Below are 18456 nucleotides of genomic sequence, written 5' to 3'. Positions count from 1 at the left end.
AAGTAAGTCAGAAAGAGAAAAACAAATACTGTATGCTAACATATATATATGGAATCTAAGGGAAAAAAAAAAAAGGTCATGAAGAACCTAGTGGTAAGACGGGAATAAAGACACAGACCTGCTAGAGAATGGACTTGAGGATATGGGGAGGGGGAAGGGTAAGCTGTGACAAAGTGAGAGAGTGGCATGGACATATATACACTACCAAACGTAAAATAGATAGCTAGTGGGAAGCAGCCGCATAGCACAGGGAGATCAGCTCTGTGCTTTGTGACCACCCAGAGGGGTGGGATAGGGAGGGTGGGAGGGAGGGAGATGCAAGAGGGAAGAGATATGGGAACATATGTATATGTATAACTGATTCACTTTGTTATAAGGCAGAAACTAACACACCATTGTAAAGCAATTATACTCCAATAAAGATGTTAAAAAAAAAAGAAAATGTTATTTATATACAACATACATATATATGTGTATATGTATATACACATACACACATATACACACAGTGGAATATTATTCAGCTGTAAAAAAGAAGGAAATTTTGTCATTTGCAACAACATGGGTGGACCTTAAGAGCATTTTTCTAAGTAAAATAAGTCAGATGGAAAAAAACAAATACCACATGATCTCACTTGTATGCTGAATCTAAAAAAAATCAAAAGCTGAACTCATAGATACAGAGAATAGATTAATGGTTGTCAGAGGCAGGGAGTGGGAGATGAGTAAAAGGAGTGAAGGGGGTCAAAAGGTACAGACTTCCAGTTATAAAATAATTAAGTCCTGGGGATGTAATGTACAGCATGGCGACTATAGTTAGTAATACTGTACTGTGTATTTGAAAGTTGCTAAGAGAATAAATCTTAAAAGTTCTCACCACAAGAAAAAAAATTGTAACTATGTGTGGTGATGGATGTTATCTATACTTCTTGTGGTGATCATTTCACAATACAGCTGTCCCACAGTATCTGCAGAGGATCCATTCCAAGACCCCTGTGGATACCAAAATGCTCAGGTGCTGAAGTCCCTTATATAAAATGGCATAGTATTTGCACATAACCTAAGCACTTCCTCCCATATACTTTAAATCATCTCTAGTTTACTTATAATACCTAATGCAATGTAAATGCTATGTAAATAGTTGCCAGAGCACAAAAAATTCAAGTTCTGCTTTTTGGAACTTTCTGGAAATTTTGGTTTTCAAATATTTTAGATCCAAGTTTGGTTAAGTCCTCGGATATGGAACTCGTGGATATGGAGGGCCGACTCTATATACAAATATCGAATCATTATGCTGTGCACATGAAACTAATATAATGCTCTATGTCGATTATATCCCAGCATTAATTAATTGAACATGTTACCTTACAAGGTACAGAAAGAATTCGGCACCATGGACCCTTTCTTTCTCCACTTATTGAGACTACACATCATACAGCAGCTTCAATTTGATGGGTAAGTATTGAAGAGTACACTGCTACCCCATGTCAAATCATGGCACAGAAAGGGCACCACTTGACTAGTCTCAGCTGTGTCAGACAATACACACACCAACTAAAAAATCAAAAAATTATTTGGAAATTACTAGAATGATTTAAGAAACAATGTGTGTATAACCAATTCACTTTGCTGTACACCTGAAACTAACACCACATTGTAAATCAACTATACTTCAATAAAAATTTTTAAAAAAGAAAACATGTGTGCTATGACCATATCTTTTGTTGAGCAGTTTTAGAATTTATGTAATTTTGTTCATATGAAGGATCAGTGGCAGAATAATTAAACTTAATATATTACTTTACCATCTAAAACTTTTAAAGTATCCCCCCTCTGGAAGTCCCCCAAGCAACACAGGAAAAAAGATATTACTAACACCGCAGAAGCCCCTTGTGTCCCTCTCTCTGCTGCATGCTTCTCCCTTTCTCCAAAGGTAAACTCCTTCCCAAACTTTGTGTTATCATTCCCTTGCTTTTTTTTTTTTTTTTTTAATTTAGTGGGAGATTTTTGAATGAAATTGATATGGGCTAAAGTTTTTTTTTTTTTTTTAATTATTAGCACCTTTAATTATTATTTATTTATTTATTTTTCGGGGCTGTGTTGGGTCTTCGTTTCTGTGTGAGGGCTTCCTCTAGCTGCGGCGAGCGGGGGCCACTCTTCATCGCGGTGCGCGGGCCTCTCGCTATCGCGGCCTCTCTTGTTGCGGAGCACAGGCTCCAGACGCGCAGGCTCAGTAGTTGTGGCTCACGGGCCCAGTTGCTTCGCGGCATGTGGGATCTTCCCAGACCAGGGCTCGAACCCGTGTCCCCTGCATTAGCAGGCAGATTCTCAACCACTGCGCCACCAGGGAAGCCCTCCCTTGCTTTTTTAAAAATTGTTTTTTTAATCACATATGCATATCCATAAACAGTATATTTTTAAGATTTTTCCAGGTTTTGAACTTTCTGTAAATAGATTTCTATTGTATGGATTCACTAGTCATTTGCTTATTTTGGTCAACAATATGTTCTTTAGACACAGGCATGTTGATGACTGTTGCAGTAGTTCTTTCATTTTCAATGCTGAAGACTATTGCCAAGTATGAATGTATCACAGCTTATTTCAACATTTGGGTTTTTTCTGTTTTGCTATTACAGTGTTGCTTCTGGCAATCTTGTGCAAATATCCCATTACAAGAGTTCAAATGGTACAGACCTAGAAGTGAAATAGAATATGATTATTTTGAACTTTAGTTGGTAATACCAAATTATCTTTCCAAAATGGTTATATATATATATATTTACAATATATATTTATATTCTCACAAGTAGTGGATACATGGCTCCCTTGTTCCACATCCTAGGCCATATTTATTTTTTATGTCAAGTTGGTGAGTGATAAATAGTATCACATTGTAGTTTAAATTTGTGTTTTCCTGATTGTCAATGAGATTCCCCATTTTTACATATTGATGAACCATTTGTACTTCCTCTTCTGTGAAATTTATATTTATTTCTTTTTCCTTTTTTATTGATTAGTAGGAGTTCTTTATATACTTCATATAAAGCCTTTTTGATTATGTATGTTACAAATATCTTCCCCCAGTTTGTGGCTTTTATTTTCATGTTTTCAGTCATTTTTATGGGAGTAATGTATTTGGTTTTATATTTAACAAACTTATGATTCAACAAAATTATAATGTACAGGTATGCACTAATTCTTTTAAAATGCTTTATTTCCCTTTATCAATTTTTAGAGTAATAAGTTTAATCCTAGCAACTGCAAAGTTGTCTAATAAATTTGCTTTTTTAAAAAGTTTCTTTATGGTATCTTTTGATGAACACTAATGTTTACCTTTGTTGTAGCTTTTTTTCAATTAAGAATTATCTTTTAAAGTGGAAAATTATCTTATTCATTCTCTGACAACCAACTTCTATAACTTATTAATGTATTTGCTCAAGGTACAGAATATATATAACCTATGACGTAGCTATCTTTGCAAGCACTGTGGGAAGTAAACTTTAATTTTTCTCTCAAGAGAGTTTTCTTAAAAAGCCAATACTTTTTATTATCTATTTATTTATTTATTTTTAAGCCATGCTGTGCGTCATGCGGGATCCTAGTTCCCCAACCAGGGATCAGACCCGTGCCCCCTGCATTGGGAGCTAAGAATCTTAACCACTGGACTGCCAGGGAAGTCCCAAGCCAGTGCTTTTTAAAAGAGTTTGGTTTGCTTCCTATTTTCACCTGGGAACTCTTTGAAACTTTCAACTTAGTTTCAAAGGTATAGCTGGTAGTCTCTACCCTTTGGAAGTGGATTACCTTCTGGTGTGCTGGAATCAGCTCATAGTAGCTCAGGAGAGCTAACTGTTAAATTTTCTGGGATTTTGCAAGCCAACTGTTAAGTCTTGGTCATTTGAAATTAGCCGTGGTGGCAGTATTTACACCATGGAAATTGACAAACACTTAAGTCAGGGTTTTTGTTTTTTGTTTTTTGTTTTTTCTTCCAGAGAGACACCTCTTAATTCCCAGCGCATGCCTGGGACTACTTCTAATTCCAAGTTCCACAGATCCTTTCTTTGTTCTTCTAGGCACTGACAAACCCATCTTTGAGGCAAGGGCAGCTTCTGCAAATACACAGCTTCAGCACCAGAAAGGGTGGATTCCCCATTCCCTATCCTTCAGTTCACTCAGGGAGATTAAAAGAGAATATTACACTCAAACAACTTAAGAAATATTAAATTCTTGTGTACACTTTTGATTATATGACTGCATTTTCTCCCCAAGAAAACAAACATGGGGGGCAAATGCATACATCAGAAAAGGAAACATTTTTTACACAGCTGCTCTGAGCTTCCTGAGACGAGGACCTACACTTACCTATATGTTTATCTGGTAGAGGGCAGCAGCTCCCTAATACTGAGGCGAGGCAACCTGCTAGAAGGTGGGTGCTTTGTGCTGTGGGGGGCTCCTCACTCTTCCCATGCTCCAAGAGTGCAGGAAAACACCCTCCACTGGACTGCAAGTGTCATAAAGAAATGACCAACTTCCTAGAATCACACACAAGTCTAATACAACTCACTATCAAACCTAGAAACAGCCATTTAAGAGAATAGATCTACCATGTTTCTCCTCTCAGTCAACCACTGGTGGCTCACAGGTAAGACTGCACCTGCATTCTTCTGGCAGAAGCCACAAGACAGCAATCAACAACGACTGGACTTCCCCGGAGGTCCAGTGGTTAAGACTCCATTTTTCCAATTCAGGGGACTTGGGTTTGATCCCTGGTTGGGGAACTGGGATCCTACCTGCCGCATGGCGCGGCCAAAAAAAACCAACAATAATAACTACAACACAACCAAACCCAATAATTATCCTACCTTTAAACGACTATAGCATTTCTCAGCATAAAAGCTCTTCAGCAGCATTATTCTGAGCTAGTTAGAACGAGTTCACAGAGACAGAGAGATTCCCTATATAGACCCAAATGAGATTAATCTGAGTTCCCCTTTCCTTGTTCAAATTTGGGCTTAATACAGAGTCACTGTTCTCAGATCTTCATATAATCAACTTACCGGTGACACACCGTTTGTTAATTTAGATGAACTAACACCCTCAAGGTTATTTGTTTAAGTAAGCATCCTTTTTTTTAAAAATTTATTTATTTATATTTATTTTTGGCTGTGTGGGGTCTTCGTTTCTGTGCGAGGGCTCTCTCCAGTTGTGGCAAGCGGGGGCCACCCTTCATCGCGGTGCGCAGGCCTCTCACCGTCGCAGCACAGGTTCCAGACAAGTAAGCATCCTTTTGATGCAAAGAGACATAGACATCTTTAGGAAACCAAATAAGTATTAGATAAGTTGAAGTGGTTGTCAAAGATCTCTCCTCCCAGTATCCCCCACTAAGGCCAGATGGTTTTTCAAGACAGTCTGCTAAAATCTCAGGGGATGGTTAATTCTAAGTTACACAGATTGTTGTAGAAAACAGGTAAAGAATGAAGTAGGACAGCTCATTTTAAAGAAGCTAGAGTAACTTGGTTCTAAAACAAGAGATGGGCAATACAAGAAAACAATAGTCCCATTTCAATTCCAAAGGTGCAAAAAATTCAAAACACAGCATAGTGTTACCAAACCAAATATGAGCATTAAAAATGCCTCATAATTGAGTGTGGTTTATTCTTGGAATGTCAACATTACAGAATCAATGTAATTCACCACAATGATAGCTTAAAGGAGAAAATAATATTATCTCAACTGATTTTTAAAAAGCATTTGATAAAGCTGAAGGCATATTTATGGTTTCTTTTTTAAAATCCTTTAGAAAACTACATATCAGAGTGAAATTTCTCAATTTTATAAGGTTATTTGCCAAAAAGCTACAGCACATATTTTATTTAATGGAAAAACCTTTAATTCATTGCCGTTCAGGATCTGGAATGAGAAAAGGAATGCTACTATCACCACTGTTGTGTAACACAGTTCTGGAAGCCCTGGCCAAAGCCACAGAAAAGTTTCAAAAGTAAGAGATACAAGGATTGGAAAGGCAGAGATGAAACTGTCATATTTGCAGTTAGTATAATCTTCAACCTCAAAAAGCACACAAAATCAACAAACTGTAGAATTACTAAGGAAATTTAATAAGGTTGCCCAACACTTGATCCAAAAACCAAAAGCATTTCTCCATAGCAGAAATAACCAAATGGAAAATATGATTTATAATAATAAACAATTCATGGTAACAACATAACTATAAAATTCCTAAGGACTTTTTTCACCAGTAATACACAGCACCACAATGGAGATTTCAAACCTCTAATAAACACCTTAAAAGATGATTCAAACAAATGGAGAGAAGTTCCTGGCTCACTGATGGGATGACTTAATATTGTAGACATGTTGATTCTACCCCAAATTAATCCACAAATTTAATGCAATTCTAATGATAATTCCAGTTGAATTTTCCCAGAACTGAAGAAAATTACTCCAAAATTCATATCAAGAAATAAAGGTTCATGCATACAAAAGTCAATCCTAAAAAAGGAGAATATTAAGAAGAGGCACTTACCATACGAGGTGTTAAGACATACAGAAGAGCACAGTAAAAAACAGTAGTATTTGCTCAACAAAAGATATATTGACCAATGGGATAGAATAGAGAGTGCAGAGCTAGGGTCACACATATAGGACATTAGTATATGATCAAGGAGACATCACAAATCATTGAAGACAGGATGGGTTACTTAATAGTTTTGGAAAGAGAAAAATAAAACTGGATCCTTACCTAATACCTATACAAATGTTGACTTCAGAAGTATTAAATACGTAAACATGAAGGTAAAACTATAAAGTTAATAGAAAAGAATATCAAATAATATATTTGTGATGTAGAGATGGGGGAAAATTCTTAAACAAAACTTCAAAAGCACAAAACATAAGACATAAAATGGTGAATTTCATTACATGAAAATTAAGAATTTATTTTCAGGTAGAGAATGGGAAAAGGCAACGTCTAAATTACGGCAAGGGATTAATATTTCAAATATACAAGGAACTTTTGTGAATCATTAAGAAAAAGACGGCAACCCCAATAGAAAAATGGGTGAAAGGTACGCAAAAAATAGTTTACAGACAACACACAATAAGTAATAAGCTCACAGAGGGATGCACAAATCATTAGTAACCAGAAAAACGCAAATGAAACAAGCAGACGTTACATGCATTAGACCAGAAAAAAGATGACATCCGCAATGTGCCATGTATATCAAAGGAGTGATATTGCTGGTGTGCATATCCTTATTTTCACTGTGAAGTGTCACTCTGCTGTCCAGGAGGACAGCCCTGCCCACATGCCCTCCAGCAGTTTTGAGGACTTCTATAGCTCAGTGCCGTTGCCTTGGCATGACCCAGCTATCCGCTTTTCCAGTCTAAAAGCTTCCATCAAAAAAGAATTTTGCTTCAAATACACAGATTAATGTCTAAATAATAAATAAAATATTACAGGGTTGCTCTCACAGGACACAGTGACAATCTCTGATGTCTCTTTTGTTGTTTTTGTTTTTTAAAAAAACTCCTCTGTTAGAAATAACTTTTCTGGATGCAGTTTTTGTGATCCTATCTGCTATTCTTGCAGCTCCAGGATAGAGGGAACGTTTTCTATTTCTTATCTTGAGGAGACTTCTTTCGCCAGAGATGAGTAGGGCCTGTAGTTTTCAAGGTCAAGTGCTGGAAACACATTGTTTAACACTGAAAGAGATGCAGTCCTGAGAGAAAAAGAAATCATATGGAAAAGAAAAGGTCAGAATAGGATTATTAACAGATGGAATATGGCACATGAAGATTAGGGACATCTTTTTTCCTCTTATCTTCCATTATACATTTTTTATGTGACTCTGACACATTTATCGGTTCTTATCTTATAATTGTGGTTAATTTGGGTGCATTATTTATGTGTATGTATGTGTTTGCACATTTAGTGTTGTTGTGGGGAGGTGTGTGTGTAAAGAGAGAGAGGCATATACAGGTCAACTATATTATAAATGGACATTTGCCGTTTTTCCTTGTCTCATCCTTGGAATCCCAATCAGGACAGGAACTGGGTTGTTGGTTTTCTTCATCATCATACTCAGTACCTTGGAAAATGCCTAGACACAGGCAGACTTAATGAATCTTATTGGACAAACATGTTCACTGAAGAAAATTGAAAATTTTAAAATAAGTATAAAGATGAAAATAAAAGCAATACTAATTTCATCAGCCTAGACGGGGCGGTGTGGGGGGGGCCGGTGTGCAGGAAGAACCTCTGTAGAAACTTCATGTTTCCAATCTGTTGTCTCAGTGCATGTAGACATATGAACCCCTACACAAAAACAGGGTGATATAATACTATCGTTTTATGTTCTGCTTTTTCACTCCACAGCTTATCATAATCATTTTTGCATGTTACTACCCTTACCTACCACAAAGTCAGTGGCAAAGCCGAAATTCAAATCCAGCCTGTGAAGACTGAGCGTTTGGATTCTTAGCCATAGGTTATAGAGTTGACACCTGAACTTGGCAGCTGTTATAGCACATAAACAAATAACTGGACAATATATTTTAATTCAATTTCATTAAATACTGATTAGCTTAATAATACCTCTCCAGTGAAATGTACCTGCATGAGAGCACTGATCTTGTCTATCTCAGATTCTCAGGGCCCAGCACAGTTCCTGCCACATACTGGGGGATCATTAAATGGGTGTTGAATAGTGAATAAGAGGACGAACGAGTTCTGTAGGCATCTTTACCGGAAGGATAAATTGAGGCTTTTAGAGACTCTTTGTTAGAATCTTTTGGACAGTCCCAAGTCCACCCTGCAGAGAGTAAAGGATGATCTCAGTGCACCGGCTCCCTCCCAGGTCAGATGGTTCAGGCACCAGCCACGTGGGCCAGCCTGAGTTATTGTCTGTTTGCCCAACTCTTTCAGGAAACGTATCAGTGGGTCATTGAAGGGAGATTTTGCAAATACGGTTTAAACAGAGTGCTTTGACAGGGCTCCCTAGGTAATAAATGTGTGTGTAAACCAAGCACACTATTCTCAGAGAGGACCTGGGTCTTCTTTCCCATAATTTACAGATTTCAAAAAGCAAACCTGGGAAACTAGAGAATTGTGAAAGGGCTCCCTCTACACCCGAGAGTGAAAAACAGGCTGTTGAGTGATGCTTCTTTTCCATCACCCACAGCTGAGGACGCAGTGGCTCCAAGTACGCCACACCCTAGAGAGGGCATCCAGGAAGCAGGGCCAGACCTCAGTAAACTCCCAAGGCTGACAAAGAGGCAGCAGTGCCGGCCTCTGCAATCAACACCTCCCCAACCCATTCCACCTCTGGTCCACTTAGGAAACGCCAGAGGAAATGGAGGGAGAGACGGCAGGCTTGTCAGCCTTGTGGGGAGTGCAGTATTTGTGGAGAGAGGTGATTTCCTCAAATTGGTTCAGGGTGCCAAGAAGAAAAGCAGAATGCCTGTTCAGTTCTCAGCTGGGTGCATGCTCACTGCAAACACTCCCAGCTCATTCTGGTGCCCCTATCAAAGCAGAAGGGAGTGTGGTGAGGGAGTTCTTGAGAGAGTTGACATGTGTAGGAGCCGGTGACTGCTCTGGGGATTTCTAAAGGGTGGAATACCCATGCCAGCAGAATTTAAAGAGGCGGTGGTGGAGTGGGACTAGGAAGGAGTTGGGGTGAGCTCTTTCCCATCTGCCATCTCTGCAGGAAGAGAAGAGGCCCTCAGTCATTCTGGGGGCTCCACTGGAATCCATTGGAAAGACCCCTGAGGTTAGAGGAAAGGCAGTGCTGCGCCAGGTGAGGCGACCCTTCAGCTAGGGAGGGAGCTTGGAACGTGGACCATTGTCAGGACCAGTTGTGGATAACCTGCTCCACTCTGGGGAGGTCCTCCATAGCTGAGGGGCTGGTGTGAAGCTGAACCTCACCTCAGGAGCACCCCCATCACACCTGATGATTAATAACAGCTCAAAGCTTATTATTATTTCTTCTCAGTAAATAGAGTGAGAGAGAGAGAACTTGTATAGGTTTACATTTAAATCTCATATTTCATCATTTCTAAACCACACATTTCTTGATTATACATTTCTGAAATTAGGACGTGTCTTACATTCACTAATGACCAGGCAGCCCTCATGAAATTGTTGTCATTGCTTTAGGATTAATTTTGTGTATGCTTTCCTTTTTGTTTATACACAAGAGTGAGGTAAGATTAAAATCCATGTCTAAGTTTAAAAGAACTCTCTCAGTAAGTGTAAAATAAAAATTCAGAGTGATAAGAAAACATTATGTCTGAATCTAAATGGTAGCATCTTTTTTCTTGGTGGTGTATAAATAGTAACACATCTTTCAGTCTAGGGGTCTTAGACTCGGAGAAATACAGTGTGTCCTTTTTCCCTCTCCTCTAGTCTCACAGAGTGTTCTCTGCTAACTTGCCCCTCTGATAATCAGCACAGTACTTTGGAAATTCAAAATATTCATTTATTTCTCCCAAGGGTTCTCATCAGCTACCACAATGACTAACAGTTTATTTGCACATGGTGTTCCTAATTTTCATTTCTATGAGAGAGTGTGCACAGTATCGTTGGAGAAAACTAAATATTTTCTATGATGAAGTAAAATTATATCATTTTGCCTGGTGTCAGTATGATATTTGTACAGATTTAGTAGTCACCTCAAAGTGACTCATTACCACATTCTGCAGATCCAGACCACATCCATACTTTCTACAACTCCCAAACCCTCCTCCCAGTTCTGTCCACTTCTGAACAATACCTCTTCTCAGACTTTATTCATTCATTTCAACAAATATTTATAAAGCAACTACTATTGTGAGGCCCTATGACAGGCACTGTGGATACAATGACAACACACAATAAAAGAAAGAGACAGGTCTTTGCCCTTGGGTTCCCTACCTATTGGCTCTAAAGACAGACAAGAAAACGGGCAAACACACTGGAGTGTGACGCATCCCGGGGACAGTCACCTACAGCAAGAGCAGGTACAACCAGATTCCCGCAGGTCCCTGTCGTCCATCTCAAATGTGCTGCATCCCCTGACCCCACTCTCTTCACCCTCGTTCCTTTCTCAGAGCCAGAGAGGTTTCTGCTCCCCTTGGGGTTAACCATCCTTTGTGGGCTTGATCCCTCTGCCTCTTGCTTCCCCTTGACTCTGCTCTTATTCCTTCTTCTTTATCTTTATTATCTCCCTCTTCCTTAGCTCCTTCCTGTTCCTTATAACTACTCTGACCTTCTTTGAAAGAAAACCTTTCTTGTATTAGTAAAATAAAAAATTAGGTCAATCATTCATTTATTCATTTTCAATAAGCATTTGTTGAGATGCCATTATATGCCAGGTACTGGATATTAGGGGTGAACAAGAGAGAAATGGTCACTTTTCTCACTGATTTTATAATACAGGGAGGAAGATGAACCAAAAGAAAATCCAAACAAAAATCAGAAGAATAAACCAAAAAATTTAGTAAAAGAATCCCACATGTTAAAAATTGGTAAAATGTGAAGAATAACCAGAGTAGGTCAGCCAGGATGATCAGGAAGGCCTCTCTCAAGAAAGAGTGAATTTGGGAGAGCCCCACAGGTGAGATATTCCCATCCATGTGAAAAGCAAGGAGAGGAGTGTGTGGGCAGAGAAAATGTCACCTGCAAACGTCCAAATAACATCTTGGTTTGTTGGTGATACTGGAGAGTGGGGAGCTTGGGAGGGGGTGGCATGAGATGCTGCTGGAGGGTGGCCAGGGACAGATCACACTGGGCTTTGTAAGCCATGATAAGCACCTGGATTATATTCTAAGGGACATGGGAATCCATTGAAGGATTTTAAGCAGGGGAGAGACATGATCTGAGTATAGTTTGTATGCTAGACCGAGAGGTAGGGTAACTACATGCTCTGTTTTGCCCAGGACAGTTCCATTTATTCCTGTCATCCAGGTATAATTATCAATAATGCCCCTTTCACAATGGAAGGTGACTTGGCTTAGATGATAAACTATACAGTCACACTGAAGCAGAGGCGGAAGCCATGAAGATGGGGAGACTACTGAGACAGCTGTTGCAGGAACCCAGGTGAGAACAGGTGTGGCCAGGACCGTGGAGGTGCACGTGAGACCAGGCTGATGGGCTAGAGATGAATTTTGGAAGTAGAATCACAGGGCTTGCTAGTGGATTGGATGTGGAGGTAAAGGCAAGGGAAGCATCAAGCACATTTCCCAATATCTGGGGTGAGCCACAGAGGGAAGAGTCGTGTCCTTTGCTGAATTGGAGGGGCCTGGGGGTGAAGAGTTCTGGAGGGGGATGAGCGTTCCCTTTGGACGTGCAGAGTGTGAGATCTCTGGAAGCCATCCAATCAGCGGTTTCAGGAGGACAGTCAGATAAACAAGCATGGAGCTTGGGAACCAGGTTCTGAGGGGGAGATATAAGTTTCAGAGCCGTCAGCATGTAGATACTATTTGCTGCGCTTGTTGGGGAGAATACAGAGAAATAAAAAGTGCGAGCCCAGAACCAAGTCTGAGGGACACTTAGAGTTTGGGGAGACGAAAAGACCCAGCTAAGGAGGTAAAGGAAAACTGAAGGGAAGCAAAAGGAGAGTGTGGTACTGTGAAGCCAAGAGAGAACCTTCCAGGAAGGAGGGAGAGGACAATTGGGCTGAGCATGGCTCAGAGGCCTCCTGATACGAGGAGAGAAACATGTCAATTGTTTTGGCAACATGGAGGTCAGTGGTGACCAGAGCTGTTTTGCTGAGTGGTGGGGACAGAGGTCAGGCTGGTGTGGGTTCAAGTGTGAGTCAGAAGCGAGGAATCAGAAAGTGCAGATGGGCAGGTTTTCAACAAGTCTGACTATAAAGAGGAAGAGGAAAACGTGCAAGAGTGAAGAGTGATGCGGATTGAAGTCAGGGTTTTCAATGTGGTGCTTTATTGGGAAAGCTGTTACTGACTGTCTGGACTCTGCAAGGTTTTGCCCATGTGAGGAACAAGCACATTTTCCTCCCTGGCGTGAGTGTCACTGGGTGTCCTGTGCAAGAGGAGAGCACCACAGGAGCTGGGCGGAAGGAAAGCACAAACCAGGAAGTGTTTGTGTCCTGCAACGTCCCTCCTGCGCCCTGAAAGGACAGAGATTAACACCGTGCCCAGCTGGCACAGAAGAAATGATCACAGGGTCCAGTTCCAGGATCACAAGCGGGGCAAAGAAGGGTGGATGTGGAGCTCAGAGTTAATAAACTGATAACCGGCACACACTTCTACTCTGAAAGTGGGATTGAGGAGCACTCCTAAGGGGAGATGATTAATGATGAAATGATCTCTATCGGGGAAAGACAAGTTTAATTTCCTTGTCAAGGAGGAAGAAAAAGTGTGTCTATAAGGTAGTTAGTCACAAGAGAACTTTCTCATCCAGTTCCCATCAGAAGGCACTGTCAGAGGTGTACGTAGAAGAGGTTTAAGGAGGATTAAGGCTGTGTCTCAGAAAAGTGAGTGTGACAGAATAAAGCAGGGGCAGGATAACTGGGATGAGGGAGAGTGCGGTGGCAGATTGGCTGGCAAGAACAGGCTCAAAGCACTGCTGAGTTTAGGGTTCTAGTGGTAAAGTCTCAACAGACCCCAGGTTGTAAGGAGACTCCTGTTACGAGAATGTTCGCTATTAGATTTCTATCCCAGGTGCTGAAGGTATAGATTTTTGCAAAATGAGGGGAAAGAAAGGAAAAGCAGGAGAATGGATGACTTGAAAGTTTGGATAAAGCAAGTCCTCCAAATTTTTGTAAATAGGAAAAATTTAATAATCAGCCTTTTTATTACTTGAAATAAAAGTTGGATACAGAAGTCTATTCACCATTCTTTTTTTTTTTTTTTTTTTTTTTGGCTACCTTGGGTCTTCGTTGCTGTGCGTGGCCTTTCTCTAGTTGCGTCGAGCGGGGGCTACTCTTTGTTGCGGTGCGTGGGCTTCTCACTGCGGTGGCTTCTCTTGTTGCGGAGCACGGGCTCTAGGTGCCTGAGCTTCAGTAGTTGTGGCGTGTGGGCTCAGTAGTTGTGGCTCACGGGCTCTAGAGCGCAGGCTTAGTAGTTGTGGTGCACGGGCTTAGTTGCTCTGCGGCATGTGGGATCTTCCCGGACCAGGGCTCGAACCCGTGTCCCCTGCATTGGCAGGCGGATTCTTAACCACTGCACCACGGAAGCCCCTATTCACCACTCTTTAAAGTGTTAGATCATTTTAGGTCTTGGAATCTGTAATCTGAAAAAACCAAACACCAAAACCAAAGTTTTTATCCAAGGAAGAAGGTTCTTGGTTTACCTGGGAATTTGTGATTTATAGAGTCACTCATAATTCCTGGGCTCTAACAGGCCCAAACCCCTTTTATTAGACACTGTTTTCCTCAATAAGAAGTAACATGCTGGGACGTGCGTGGCAGTCCAGTGGTTAAGACTTGGAGCTTTCACTGCCGTGGGCCTGGGTTCAATCCCTGGGGGGAGAACTAAGATCCCACAAGCCATGCGGCATGACCGGAAAAAAAAGTAACATGCTGCTGGCTTTCCTCTGTTGGGAAGGGTCCAGGGAGGGAAAATGACTTCTTCTCAAGGACCTGATACATATCCAATGCAATACAAAACCTCCTGATACTTAATCTTGATGTTGTCCCTATGCCTCCGTTTCTTGACATGTTTGTTCCTGGACACTTGCATAAGGCAAGGAATATAGAGCGAAGGGAAGCTGCTTTGGAGGCACTTCTGGATGGCACAGACAGAAATTGGTTCATAGATGGATTTGTAGGTGTTGCTGAGAAATGAACAGAAGATCAAGGTGCAGTTGCTGGAGCAGGATTCCACGATCCAGTCCTCCCGAGGCTGTGTCCCCTGCCCGCACACAGACACCACTGAGGACAAACTAAGGGGACTAGACCCCAGGGCAGAGAAGCTGACAGGACACAACTGCCAGGGAGTGAAGAGGCCTGAATACAGAAGGGCCTAGAAAGAGCACCACTGTGACCAGAGGGGCCTGGAGGGGCGCGGGTCTGATTAGGGGAAGGGGTGGAGCAGGGTGTCTGCCCTGTATGATGCTGAGATTGTGTCCCCGACACCCAAGACACAGGCACAGACTCGGCCTTCACGTGGGTGTCCAGCCATCACCCCTTGGGAACAAACAGGCTGTCCTTATATCAAAGAATAACACACAGTTTTCAACATTCAATCTCTTAAGCATTTATTAGATCTGCTGGCATCTGTGGACAGAGAACTCACTAGCTCAGCGTCCCTGCCCTTGGGGGCTCACAGCCCCGTCGTCTCCTGAGCAGAGTGAGAGGCAGCTCAGTACTTGTCGGGCAGGCCGGGAGGTCTGAAGTGATTGGGGTCTTTGCCGCTCCGGCCCCATTCATTGGCAGCCTGGTCGGCCCTCGAGTCCTCCAGTCCGTGGCCACTGTCTCCATGTTTAAAAAAGTCTGTGACTCTCGGAATCATCTCTCTGGCATCGCTGGAATGGAGGAGGGCAGGTAGGGGATTACTCCAGGGCTGACGAGCAACAGCCCACCCTCCCCATCTCTCCTCTTTCCAAGGAATCAAGGACTCTGACAGGAGCTAGGAAAGAGGGGATGAAGCCTGAGGCTGCCCGGGCTCAGCACACCTCAGCCCTGCGGGTCCCCTTATGCTGGGTGAACAGCACCCATGGGGGAGGTTTGGGAATCGTCTGTCCCGCCAGCCTTGCTCTGCTCTTCAGCCACTCAGACCCCGCACAGGACACAGAGGGTGAGGGTGGATAAGAGGAGGAGAGGCCACAGCCCTACAGGAAGTTCTCCAGGGCTTGGCCCCTCCTGGCTGTCCGAGGCTCTCACACCCACCCCTGCCTCCTCAGGGCCCCTGGTACCTGATCACTTTAGCAGCCCAGACGCCCCCAGGTCCCCTTTCGGCAGCATCACGGTTGCCCCGGGCGTGGAAGTACTTGTCTGAATTTTTGTAATTGGCTTCTCTCATGTCAGAGTAGGCTCTCCACATGTCTTTAGCCCCTGGGAGGAATGCATATAAGAGAAAGGATTATCAGGTGGACAGAAAGCTGTGACACACCTTAGAGAAGAATCAAGGAATGAAAAATCTTCCACTGACTCAGTTTCATCCTGTGGCCATAGCACCATGAGTGCCATAGGTTGAGAAGAGCATTCTTTGAGCCTAGTTTCCTGCTCCTGGTAACTCGAATGAGAGTCGTTATGGGGGGAGGGGCACAGCTGTATTGGACCTGGTTGTCTGGCCCCTATGATGCCGTCTCTGGACTGCATCTCACTTAGGGCTCTATGTGATATGTTTAAAGGAGAGAAGGGAGCTATCACTATAGGGCAGGATTCCTCAGCTTCATACTATTGAAATTTTAAACCGGATAATTCGTTGTTGTTCAGGGCTGTCCTGGGTATTGTAACACGTTTAACAGCATCCCTGACTTCTACCCACTAATGGGCAACCTATTCCCCAAGTGTGACAACCAAAAATGTTTCCAAACATTGCCAAATATCTCCAGGACACAAAATTGCCTTGGCCCCGAACCACTGTTATAAAAGGAAGCTGCATAGGATAAGATCCAGGGGACTTGGGTGAGTGAGGAGGTGACATGGAAGACAGATTCTGAGAAAGGGGCAGACATGCAGCACCTCTGCTCTGACGCCTAAGAAATGTATTCCTGCTGCGCGAATGTGCTAATTGTGACTTGATTCCCCTGCCTGTTAGACACGTGAATGGCATCTTGAGAACTTTCTAGTGGACGGTATTGATGATGTGGGCTGCTTGAGGAAGCAAGCCCTTGAGCAGTGGGTCTTTTCCTCAGCCTGGTTACACTTTCCAATCATCCGGGGAGGTACTGAAAGTCCCATGAGCCCTACCTCACACCCCAGGCCAATTACCTCACACACTCTGGGGTGGGTCTCAGGCATCAATAGTTTTCATTGCTCCCCAGGTGAATCCAACATGCAGCTGAGATTGATAAGCCCTCAGCTTGAGGAAGTGGTACTAGGACAAGTCTACCCAGCAAGAGCTTTGGCCTCATGCACAGCTGGGTTCAAACTTCTGTCCTGCCACCTGCTGACTGGCACTTAGTCCCTGGGCAACGGACTCGGCTGCTCTAAGCCTCGGTTTTCTCCCCTTCAGATGGGGGAAGATGCCTCCCTCACGGAGATATTCTGCAGGTAAGTAGGTGACCAACTGTCCCAGCCTAACCAGAACTGCCCCTGTTTTCCTGGAACCGCCCCAGTTAACGTTGAAAGTGTCCTGGAAAAGTCCTCAGACCTGGGCAAAGCAGGAGAGTTGGTCACCCTGAAGTGCATGTAAGGGCCGAGTTCCTACTGGAAGCTTGATATATGTTATTAGGTTCCCCCCCCACGGTCGCACACGGTTTTTTTGGTCAGTTAAAAGGCTAGAAAAGGGTGGGAAACAGACTAAACCAGGGACAGTGTCACTGAGTATAGGAAGCAGGAGCAAGAGCTAAGCTGAAGGTCCCTGAATTATCCAATTAGGAAATGGAAGGTAAGAAGGAAGCGAAGAAGAAGAGTGGAAGGAAGGAAGGAAGGAGGAGAGAAAGGGAGGGAAGAAGGGAGAAACGGATGGAGGGAGAGAAGAAGAGAAGGGAAATAGATGGATAGCTTTCATCCTACTTCATGCAATTGGTCTGAGGGAAATGCTGTACCATTTCAAGACTTACTTTGTGTCTTCCAGTCAAACTTCCATTTCAGCTGGGAATGATGATTGTTCTTTCTCTAGTAACTGATTGACATAAATCCTGTGGTTTTCAATCTGTCTGAATAAAAGCTCCCCAAACACCTGGCACCTTCTACCACATAGGGCGGCACCGCCTAAGACAGTAGCTCCAACCCTTAAGAGTGCTCAGGGTGAATCCCAGAGGCCCTTGGGTGCCATCCCCCCTCCACCAGCCTTACCTTCATAAGCCTCACCAAGGAAGGAAAACCATCGGCTGTGGACTCCCAGCACCAAGGAGCAGAGAACGAGGCCTGTGAAAAGCTTCATTGTGCTGAAATGAAAGGAGAGGGTCAGGGAGACACGGACAAGCCTTGCACACCCACTTTGGGATTTGTATGTCAAGGAGAGCCCATCTGTTCTTTTCCACTTGTTCTCATTAGACTCTCAGCGGTCCTCCTAGGGAACATTGCAGTAGGACCTCACTCGGAGCCGCTAGCCCTCAGCGCTGAACCCACCAACCCTGAACCCAAGACTGTCTAAGAGGTCACCAAGGTGTCTATGGTGGAAGAAGAGGGCAGCTGGGGCCTAGTCGTGCCTTGCTAAAGCAGCCTGTAATTAATCAAAAAGCATTTCCCATGCACCACTCTGCCAGCACTCACCTTATACAGGACAAATACAAAACAGAAGAATTAAAGTAAGTGTTTTCAAAGAAAGCACTCCTTGGAGAAGTTTCTCACCTGAAACCGGTGGAGCCGACCTGCTGGGGACAGG

General features: G+C 42.9%; 1 protein-coding gene across 1 annotated transcript in view; it reads right to left on the bottom strand.

Annotated features, from left to right (window-relative positions):
* LOC309606004 (serum amyloid A-2 protein) overlaps nucleotides 1–18456 on the bottom strand; it is a 28194-nt gene extending 9738 nt beyond the window's left edge. The window contains exons 1-4 of the mRNA XM_082342528.1: nucleotides 18345–18456; nucleotides 17925–18016; nucleotides 15875–16013; nucleotides 15201–15484 (exon numbers count right to left, since the gene is read on the bottom strand). Of these exons, the coding sequence (XP_082198654.1) occupies nucleotides 15322–15484; nucleotides 15875–16013; nucleotides 17925–18012 (390 nt within the window). The 5' untranslated portion in view covers nucleotides 18013–18016; nucleotides 18345–18456 and the 3' untranslated portion in view covers nucleotides 15201–15321. Of the gene's footprint in view, nucleotides 15485–15874; nucleotides 16014–17924; nucleotides 18017–18344 lie in introns of the transcript that reaches the window.

The sequence above is a fragment of the Balaenoptera borealis genome (genome assembly GCF_965194805.1).
Source record: "Balaenoptera borealis genome assembly, chromosome: 11".
NCBI lineage: Eukaryota > Metazoa > Chordata > Mammalia > Artiodactyla > Balaenopteridae > Balaenoptera > Balaenoptera borealis.
The sequence above is the reverse complement of the archived record's forward strand: the minus strand, read 5'-3'. Positions and strand labels throughout refer to the sequence as shown.